The following is an 11480-nucleotide window of genomic DNA, read 5'->3' on the forward strand; positions in this document are numbered from 1 at the left end:
TACTTATATTAATCACCGACATCAATGGACTGTAAAATTATTCCTATAGGGAAGAGTGGGGCAAAATGAGACACCAGTTTTTAACAAAAAAGCTTGTTTTTTTTTAATGTTTATGTATGGCCTTTAGAAAAAATATGGGGTGAGTTGGTTAGCTTGAATAGTACGATCATTCAGAAATTTTGAGAAAAAAAATATTTCATGTTTGTAATCCAAGTTATCTTGTTACGAATCGGTAAAAAAACTGAGTTTTGGGATAGAATTAACTTTTAAAAAAAATTTTTTTACTCATTCAATTTTGTGTAGACAAAAAAAAATGATTTCTTGGCGCGAAAAATTTTTATTCGCCCTAAAAAAATTTTACTTATTTTAAGAAATTTTATGCATTATGAATTAAAAAGGAAAATTTTCTTGGGACGAGAAAAATTTTCTAGAGCCAAAAAACTTTTTGACAAGAAAAAAAATTTTGTCTTCATTTCATAATGAAAAATTTTTCTTGAGCCAAGAAACCTTTTTTTTCTGTGCAAATTTTAAAAATAAATATTCTATGACATAACGATCAGCTACGACTTAAATTTTGATATTTATTTTATTTTACATAATGGTTTAAAATTTTTCCTTCGAATTCAAAAGTTTTTTTCTTTTTTTACACGAGCATTACTAGAATACTATTTTCAGTTGTGGTAAACATGAAGAAAAATTTTTTGGTCAAAATTCTAAATTGACCGCAGTACTCGGAACGACCAATTTACCCCATACTTTTTTTATTAGCTATATATAAACATTAAAAAAAAAATTTTTTTTTCTTACGTTCAAAAAGGGGTATTATTTTATCCTGCTCTCCCCTATATACAGCGAAAAATTTTAAAAAATTACCTCTTTACAATGTCATTTACTACAATACACCTATTATTTTTTACAACCAATTCTTTTTGCCTAGAATAAGTTGTTTGGTCATTTACGTCCGAAAATAACGTTTGCTATCGCTTTCACGGTTTAGCAAGGGTACTTCTGAATGCCCGCACCCACGCACCAGATCATTCAACTATATACATATATATTTATATTCATATCCTATATGGACAAATAAGAGACTTTGGATCCCATTAGTCAAATCCAAACAAAGCTGATAAAAATTATTGTTATTACTCCCATTAAATATTTTTTTTACCAAACAAATCCATTTTATTAACGAAAAAAAATGAGGCTTTAAAATTTATCAGTTTATATAGTATACTTTTGAGTTGAAATAAATATTTATATACTCATTTTGAACCAGGACCATAAATTTATTGTCGTTCAGGGGGACCACTAGTTTGATCGCCTGAAAAAAAGATGATTTTTGGGAATTTTTTTAAAGAAAACTACTGCATGGAAAATTTAATTGCTTTAAGGATATATTTGTGGATATATAATAAATACATGATAAAATTTTTGGACCAAAAAATTCAAAATTCAGCGAATTATTCGCAATCTCCTAAGGCTCCAAAAAAAAAAGTCCCCCCTCTGCTGCAGTGATAGCGACCTTTACAGTGCGTGTAATAAAAAAAACCAAAAAGTTTATGAAATTAGAAGGTATTTTTCGTACCATGACCTTCGGGCTAAGAAAAAAATTGAAATTTAACAAAATGGTGGAGTTTTTAAAAAAAATTTCAAATTTTGCGCGAAAATTTGATGATTTTTGGCCTGCCAAAATTACATTTTGGATTTGATCGGAACACTGGAGGTTCATGGTACGTAGAAACATAAAAGGAGCTGCGATTCGAATCAAATCGATCGGATGATTTGTCTTTAAGTTATAACGGCAGCAATTTTGAAAAGTGTATTTTCGAGAACCGATAAGCGGCTGCTCTTCAGATGGCTATGACTCAAAAAAACGATTCGCGATTTGTACTTGAAATTTTGGTGACGGACCTAATGAACTTTGAAAATTGAACTTTAACATTTTGAACTTGACAATTTGAACTTTTATGAATGAAACAACCTATTAATATTCTTTTAAATACTAATGATGATGATGATGATGAAAATGCAGATGATGAAGAACTTATAAATAAATCAAAGTTTATTGGTAAAAAAATGTTTATATTAAAAAAAAATTATTTTTGATGAAGGAAATACTAAATGATTCAAAGTTCAAATTTACTAAAATTCAAATTGTCAAAGTTCAAATTTACCAAAGTTTAAATTTTTTAAGGTATAGACTATCGAAATATGCACAAAAAAAATTTTTGCATATTTTTTCAAAATTTCACACTAGTGGTCCTCCTTCATGAATGAATGATATTTTATATTAATTATCAGTAAAAAAATATAATAAATTATAAATGTAATATAATTTGTAAAATAATAATTTGAAATGTTTTAAATTATTACTGTAGAGAAATCATTATCTGGGAAAGCAATTTGTAATTTCACTAAAGATCACTTATATCATTAATATATCATATATTAATAAACTTTTGCAACAAAGTTATAAACTTACATCTAAAAAGAAAATATTTATTTACTTTTTAAAATAATTTCATAGAAGAAATTGTGACTTGTAAAAAAATTTGTAAACTACTTCGCATTAAATACATAAAAAATACTAATTATTAATAATAAATTTATTTTTTAATATTTTATATAAATTTTACTTTCATTAAATATAATTTTTAACGGAAAAATATATATTTTATTTAAATTTTAAATCAAGTTTACTTGTATCCCACCATTCATACCTATCATATATGTATATAGCGAGTCAGTTAAATGGCTACTGAACTGTCATTTAATTTGATTTACAGTACACCCAAGGCAATTAATATATAGTTATTTTTTTTTGTTTATTTATTTTATTTATCTCGTTAAGCCTCGAAGTAGCTAGCGGTCGTTGATGAACCAGGTTTCTTATGATCGGTACACTCGTTTGACTAAAATATCTCAAGCATGAGAGATATGATGATACTGCTAAGAGAAATTCTCTCAGCATCTTTATCATTTAATTTATTTATATTTTTATTTTATCTTAGGTTTGTAACCCCGAGAATTGCCATCCGAGTATTAAGAGCCCGATCTAAAAATAAATTACTAAGAGTTATAGACCCTTAGACTAAATAATACACGTGCAGCCTGTCGACAATTGATATACGCAGGATATAAATCTATTCATTTGATTGCTCTCTTATGTATGCATATATATATATCTGTAGGATGAGACGGAATGGTATACAATGAAAGCTCGCGGTATTTATGCTTGTTTGTAGTATGGGATTCAATGAGTAGGCAAAAAGTAAAAAAATAAAAAAAAGGAAAAAAAAAGGCTGTATTATTATCAAGTGAAGGTACTGCGATCGAGGAATATATAACAGCAAAACTATGCACTTTGTATGAGAGAGTTAAGCTCTGGTGCTGAATGTCGCATATCTTATGCTACATAAATTGGCTGGATTGCGACACGAGGACGGAGAGCAGATACTTATCTTTGAGCGTCTTATAAATCAGGGAACCGATCGTCGAGATATTGATCACTTGCGTTTATATATCCGTGATCTCATAGTCGAGCTATCATTTTATATCTTTTATTAGCCCTTACTATTTTAATCACTTATTTCTCTATCAGTATCAACATACATTTATGCAAACTTGTTACTATTATTGTTGTTATTATCATTTCTGGAAGTGTTTTTAATTTCTCTTATATTTATAGGCTGTGAATTGTAATAAATATAATCTTGAAATCTAATATTGAAATAGTAAAAATATTTCAAACAAGTTATCAAAGTATTATTTTTTCTTCATTTGAAAGTTTCAAATTTCTATCGTAAAATTTTAAGAAAGTTATTAAAAAATGAACGAAAGCTCTGACTTTTCGTTAAAAAGGTTGAAGATCGAAGACGTAAAAAAAAAATTTTTCTTTGGTTTTTTTAAATTTTTATCACTACTGTAGAATTGGATAAATATTCGTAGTAATTAAAAAAAAATAATAAAATCGAAGATTATTGTTTGAACTTGAATATATTTAGCGTAATTCAGCAATGACTGTACGCTATAAAGTGATTTCAAAATAAACCCATGAATAGACATTTTTAATTATTTTAAAAATTTTAAATGCCCACGTATTTTTTAATTTTATCAAAGTATTCGTCCAAAAGATAAGTCTACAAAATTACACAGGATGTCTGTTGATAATTTTAAGCGCTATTGAGATGACAAGATGCGTTATAATAGACATATACAAATATATATACACTGAGAAAAATAATTTGTAAATTCAAATAAATCATTTACTTTAGACTGTAAAAAATCGGGAGTGAATTCGGAGTGATTATGGATTTTATTTAAATCCGCATTCACTCCGATTCGGAGTTTCAACTTTAAAATAAACTTCCCTACGGAGTAAATTTCACTCCGGATTTAATCCGCGTTCACTCCAAAAATTATATATATAACATTAATAGATATCTAAAAAGTTTGAATAATAAAATCGCAGATTTCACTGAAGTTTTATTAAACCAATAAATAAGTTAATAATTCCATAACTAATTTTATAGTCAAAACTTGTCATGTATATAAATATAATAGTTATACTATTACTTAAAGCATTCACTAGTGACTGTGCTTGCTTGCTAGTTATTATTATTAGTATGATTATTGTCTGGCGCATGGATTTGAATAATTCCTTATTAACTTTTCATTATGGATGATATATAAACGCGTTGACAGTAGGCTGCTTATAGAAGACGTGTAGGAGTTGTGAATAATAATAACAAATAAAAAAAAAATAATAATGATGAAAGAGTAGCAGAGGTGAAGAATAAGATGAATAAGAAAGACAGTGTAGTATCTTGAAACGGTAACTCATATTGCGATGCCGGTTAAAGCTCGCCACGGGTAATTAATTGTACTGACGCTTACTTTCAACTATGAGACCGTAAATTACTATGACAAAGTAGACTTGCAGATATAAATAACTTGGAAATGATGGAGCAGTTTAGTGATAACGGATGTCGTTCATAACTCAATAGCTCCGGTTTGAGTCCCGATTTGAGTTTAAATTTTAAAAAACAAAAAAAAAAGCAAATATTGCAATATTTTATACTGTAACAATTCTTTTTACATTACAGGTAGCAGAGAGGCTGCATTTACATACGCAATAAGCTCGGCAGGTGTAACGTATGCTGTAACTGCGGCTTGTAGCCGAGGAAACATCACAGCCTGTGGTTGTGAACCGACTGTAAGGTGAGCTGATATTTATTATTATTATTTAATAATAAATAATATAATATGATATAACAATTACTGATTGAAGAAAACTTATTTTTGTTCAACAGAACTAGGAAAGCCGCCCCACCGAGTGGGTGGGAATGGGGTGGATGCAGTGCGGATGTAACATACGGAATGAGGTAAGTGGTGTTCGGTTTTTACAATTATAATTATTTAAATTATATTTATTTGGAATAAATGTCTGAATAATATAGGTTCGCGCGTAGGTTTCTTGATGCACGAGAGGTGGAAGGTGATGCCAGAAGTCTTATGAATCTGCATAACAACAAGGCCGGAAGAAAGGTGAGTCAATATATTAACGGTTATATTCTTTACTTTCTTTATATTATATTACACACATATTTATGTTGGGGTTACGAAAAAAACCAACTGACTTTTTTTCCAAATTTAGTAAAAAATTTCTTAGATCGCACAAAAATTTAAAAAATTTGAAAATTGTTTTTTTTTTGTTTTCAAAGTTTAATTGACGAAACATAGATGATTTTCTAAAAATTTTTGGCTCAAACTATGAATTTTTTAATTTCTTCTACGTTTTGAAATTTTCCGAATATGATACTTAGGTTTTTTTTGATCAGATTTAAATATTAATATGAAGGTTGTATATCTCTTTGACTATCGGATTAAATTTATTATGAACGAAACTAAAAATGAGATTTAAAAAAAATGGATTATAAATATATTGTCAAGGTCATATTTCGTGGGGATAAATAAATTTTTTTGATACCTAAATAATTTGCATTTAAATAAAGCCTCAATTTTGTTTATATAGAAAATTTCAAAATTCTTAGGCGAGCTTTAAAAATTTCTACACAGAAAAACAGAATTTCTTGGGCTCATTCACCCCAACAAAATTTTTACTTGACTCAAAAAAATTTCTAGTTGACTCAAGAAATTTTTTGTATTCTAAATTGAAAATAAAAAATTTCTTGGGGGGATAAAAAGTTTTCTTGGAGCAAAAAAAAATTTCTTGCGTCGATAAATTTTTTCTAATCCCAAGAAAATTTTTGTCTTCAATTCATAATGCAAAATATTTTTTGGTCCAAGAAATCCTTTTATTCTGTTACACGGAATTTAAAAAACGCTAATTTTTGCAAAAGCCTAATGTATGTATATATATATAGAGCAGAATAAATATTAGTAGTTCAGATTTATTATCAAAAATAAAATATATGTTATATATAGCGGTATGTTATGAGTCATTAATGACAATTCGCTACGATTTCCTTCAATTATACTGTAAATTGATCCCACGGATAATAACAGGTATACTAGTTCAAGCGTATAAGAGCCACTGGATATCTCTCAATCGAGATCGCTTACAAGTTGTACAACAACTTGTAAGTATGGCCCGTGGATACCACACCGACAAACCATAGGTTACTTCTTAGGTTATTCATTTATGCGAATACTAATTTTAAACATAAAATAACTCGCTGTGATGAATTTATTCGGACAACAATACTTCAATTATTTTTCATTTTAATTAACAATAGCTCTAATTTAATAAATATATTCCTGCATTTAATTTCGTTTCATTTCTACCCTCTTTTATTTTTTTTAATGCTAATTAATTTACTTTTGTTTCGCTAGATTGTAAAGGCAATGCTACAAACAGAATGCAAATGTCATGGGGTATCTGGTTCCTGTACAGTACGAACTTGTTGGCGAACTTTGCCGAGCTTCCGACAAATCGGAGATGCTTTGATGAAAAAATATTATCGCGCAAGACCTGTTATGGCAATTACCCCACCATCAACACCAACACTTACGATTCAGGTAAAAAAAAAAATGTATCAACTCTTGTTATTTATTACAGATTGCAAAAAAATACTGACCCATGTAATAATTTCTCCTGGGTCAAAAATAAAACTTGATTCAGACTTTTCGTCCTAAATCAAGATTTATTTTTGACCCGGGCTATCACAAGTTTCTGATCAAGACACTGATCACTAAAATATTTTTATAAAAATATATAAATTTGCACAAGATAACATGCAAAAGCCAATTTTGTTCCAGTCTTGTGGTAATTTTGTAAAAGTGTCTTGCAGAAAACCTTAACGAGTTTGCGTCTTTATCTATCTATGAATCAGTCACAAAATATTTATAAAAAATTCAAATTTTTGTATTACTTGCACATTATCCCTGATAGCCAAGTTGGCAGCAAGCTGGCGACAACATTCTGCAGCATTTTGTCGCCAAGTTGAGCACAAAAATTGACATTTCCATAAGTTGACGACTAGGCGCAAACTTGCGGAGAAAGTTGGTGGCAAAAGTCGGCATTCCATTAGTTGACGTTTTGTTGCTTTTAACTTTTCAGGAAAGTTGGTCCCTATTTGTAGTAAAAAGTTACAAAAGCTGAAAGTTATCGACAAGTTGTCGTCAACTTGATCGCAATTAATTGACACCAACTTTCTGACCAGGAAGTCTTGCTATCCGGGTGTACATTATGTTGTACAAAATAATTTTGTGGATTTCTTACTCATGCTTATTGATAAAATCACTTACGCAAAACTTGCGCAAGAAATTTATTAAAGATAATCACGCATGGTTTGCGACAGATTTGTTCAACAAGCGCCAGATAATTATCTCTGTCACTTTGCTCCTCCCTTTGGGAATTTATATAAATATATATGACGCATATTGAGCCAATCTGTCGCAAACTATGCGTGATTATCTTTAGTAAATTTAATAAATCTCTTGCACGAGTTTTGCTCCAGAAATCCGTAAGTAATTTTATCAATGAGCCTTGTATTAGCTTGCGCATTTTTTTAGATACAATGTAACCCACAGTTTTTTGTGAGTATGCACAAAACTTGCATTTTCAAATTTTACCTCTGCAGTAAGATTCATATTTAAATAAAGACGCAGACAACTAGAATACTAACGACCGAATGTGCGCAAGGTTTTCATAAGAATGCTCTACTCTCATGTTTGAGGTCACAATATTTCCTTAATAACCCAAACAATTGGTCTAATTTTTTCTACATTAGCTACAAATTTTTATATAAAATCCCCTGATAAATTTTCATTAATTTAATTTTTTACGTTTAATTGTATTGAATAATTAATGTCTTACAACAGAGTTTTATTCCAATCGCCGACATATTTGATTCTTTTCATTGTCCCCGATTTATACCGAGTACAGCATTTGCGCGACGGTATTAAAAAATGGCAGGTTATTTAAAAAAAAACTTTTTACGGACAATAAATTTACAGATTTAAAATTTGATATACAAGTAAATTAATATGCAATGAACTTTAAAATTCTTACGATAAAATTTTTGAGTACCCAAAGGTTTTAAAATTGTATTTAAGATTTAAAAAAAAATAACAATAATAACAAGATAAAATTCATTTTTAAAACGCGTGGGTGTTGTTCATATCTCAGTATGCAAATTGTGGCTCGTGCAAGAGCGCAATAACTTAAGACAATAAATTCAGACCACGCATCTATACTTTGTCCGTTATTTCTTCATCAATTGTAGATACAAAGAAAAAATTAAATATACAAATAAAGATGGAAGAATTAAAGGATAAGTTAAAAGTATAATGATTTTTATTTATGGAAGTTTTTTTTTTAATTTAAGAACTCGGATTATCTGGATCAGTCGTCAATTGAAGTGGTCCCTATTATGGGCAACGATGCGAAATCACAAGGAAAACTTAATGAAATTAGTTCGAATGGTCGAACTGACAGGTCTTCAAAGAAATCCGGAAACACTAAAAGACCACATTTAATATTAAAGAGAACTAAAGTTAACAGTGGCCCGGGGATAAGCCAGAAGAGGATTCCCAAAAGAAGTGAGCTTGTCTTTCTTCAGCCATCTCCCAATTATTGCGAGCCAGATTTAACTCAAGGAAGTCTAGGCACCCAAGGGAGGTCTTGCAATCGGACGAGTAAAGGTAAAAAAACTCAGTGGATTAAGTTAAAGATACAACTATTGACACTAATAAGACTGTTTTTGTCTTTTTATATCTTATAATAGTCTATTGGAAAGAAACATGAACTTCTGTAAAGGCAATATTTTTCTGTATAATATATCAATAAATATTATTTTATTATTAACTACATCTACCTTGAAAATTGTTAAAAAAATTATATTATTTAGACAGTAAATTCGATTCTGAATCGAAATCACACTTAGAGTAAAAAAAAAAGCTCGACCAGTCGAACTTTGAAATTTGAAACTAATTTGAACTTTCATACTAAAGAGAATTATCAGAAAATTTTTGAAAAATCAAAAATTTCCATCATTTCTGCTTCTGACATCTGATTTTTTTATATTTGAGAAAAAAATCTGAAAAATCTTGACTTTCAGACTTTTCTTCCGATTAGTATAAAATTAATAAATTTTCTAGAAAAATACCCGAGTCGAAATTTAAAGTGTAGATTGAACGTTCTAGATGTTAAAAACATAAATTCAGCTTTCGAAGACGTAAATAGCCGTAAAAACGTATTTTAGACGTACACGGAGAGAAATATCAAGTAAATATACCTATGCAGCATAGTAATAATTACGTTACTCTATAGTTTGTGTCGCGCCGCACTCATGTGACTGCTTATACAAACTATAGAGTAATGTAATTATTACTATGCTGCATAGGCATATTTACTTGACATTTCTCTCCGTGTAGTTGACGTACGACAACGTAAATTAGACTTGCGTAATCGTAGATACAACCTTTAAAAACTTGCAATAAAAAAATTAAACTATCCATTGAAAACATTTTATTGTCAAAAAAACATGCCAGTAGTCAGAAGACAAGAAATAAAAATGTTCTCTTGTGGGTCTTACAGACTACCTAGTAGCTTGGAGACCCAAAATAAAAATTCTCCAGCTGCAGAAAAATATTTTGGGCCTTGTCAGACAGTACTCTACTGACGGCTAATAACTTGTGCTCCGTTGGGTCTTACAGACCACCTGGAAGCTTGTAGACGAGAAATAAAAATTTTCTGCAGCTTTTGAAAATTATTTTGGGGCCTTGCAAGAGATCCAAACTCTACTCTCTGAACTAGCTCACTAGTCATCAATAGAGTTATCTCTTACGAAGCCCAAAATATTTTCCCAAAGCTGCTGAAAATTTTTATTTCTCGTCTTCTGGCTGCTAGATAAGTTTTTTTGGCAATGAAATGTTTCTGATAAAGTTTAATTTTTTTATTGCGAGTTTTAAAAGGTTGTGTCTACGATTACACAAGTCTTATTTACGTTTTCATACGTCAATTACGTCTAAAATACATTTTTACGGCTATTTACGTCTTCAAAGCTTGAATTAACGTTTTCTACATTCAGTAAATTCAATCTAGGATTTAAATTTCGACTCGAGTTTCGTTGTGAAATTTTTGAATTTGCCGTTTAATTTTATCCCACAATTTATTTATTTATTTCTCAGTATGAGAAGAGTTCTCAGAGAGTCAGTATCGTGATAATAAATAAACATAGTGTCAATAATTGATCTTTCACTTTTAATTATAATCAAAACCAAAAAATGTCTGAAAAGAATCTAAGTTTTTTTTTAATTGTTTTAGGAACTGACGGATGCGACCTAATGTGCTGTGGACGAGGATACAACACCCACCAGTACACAAAAACTTGGCAGTGCAGATGCAAATTTCACTGGTGCTGTCGAGTATTTTGTGACACTTGTACAGAACGTACCGAAGAGTACACTTGCAAATAATAAAATTATACGATTAATAAAAAAAAAAAAAGTTAACTATTGTTAACTTTTTTTTTTTCATGACACGGCTGTACAATAATTGCGTTTTTTATTAATCATATATTAATAATTATTTTTTATATCGTCGATTATGTACCTACGTAATTTTTAAATTAATTAATATTATTATTATTATTATAATTTAACGATAAATAATAATTTTAAGATACCCTGAAATTATCATATTAATTATTTATTAATGCGGAGATAAATTATACTCTCATATTATATATTTTAAATTGTATTTTTTTTCCACCAATAAATCAATATTATTTTAGATCACAATTTTAAAACATAGATTTAGTACTAATACCGATCACAAAAATTATTTTAGACTTAAAATTATTTGTACAGTACAGAGTACAGTTCGTAGAATTATTTTTTGAATAATTTAACTTTTTTCTTTTTTTTTTTTTTAAGTGTTTGGTAAATAGTAAATTTTATTTTCTTAGAATTTGTTTGGGTCGCAAAAGTCCAGGCTTAGATTATTATCTCAC

At 29.2% G+C, this 11480-nt stretch overlaps 1 protein-coding gene across 3 annotated transcripts in view; it reads left to right on the forward strand.

The window, feature by feature from the left end:
* Window positions 1–11233, forward strand: part of LOC130672606 (protein Wnt-7b) — a 54821-nt gene extending 43588 nt beyond the window's left edge. Inside the window, exons 3-8 of one of the 3 annotated variants that reach the window (XM_057477238.1) lie at window positions 5106–5220; window positions 5313–5384; window positions 5460–5547; window positions 6856–7041; window positions 8853–9168; window positions 10793–11231. In XM_057477238.1, the coding sequence (XP_057333221.1) occupies window positions 5106–5220; window positions 5313–5384; window positions 5460–5547; window positions 6856–7041; window positions 8853–9168; window positions 10793–10944 (929 nt within the window). In that variant the 3' untranslated portion in view covers window positions 10945–11231. Of the gene's footprint in view, window positions 1–5105; window positions 5221–5312; window positions 5385–5459; window positions 5548–6855; window positions 7042–8852; window positions 9169–10792 lie in introns of all 3 variants that reach the window. The other 2 variants (XM_057477239.1, XM_057477237.1) reach the window with 2 other exon arrangements.
* Window positions 11234–11480: the final 247 nt, after the last annotated feature.

The sequence above is a fragment of the Microplitis mediator genome, chromosome 8, assembly GCF_029852145.1.
Source record: "Microplitis mediator isolate UGA2020A chromosome 8, iyMicMedi2.1, whole genome shotgun sequence".
NCBI lineage: Eukaryota > Metazoa > Arthropoda > Insecta > Hymenoptera > Braconidae > Microplitis > Microplitis mediator.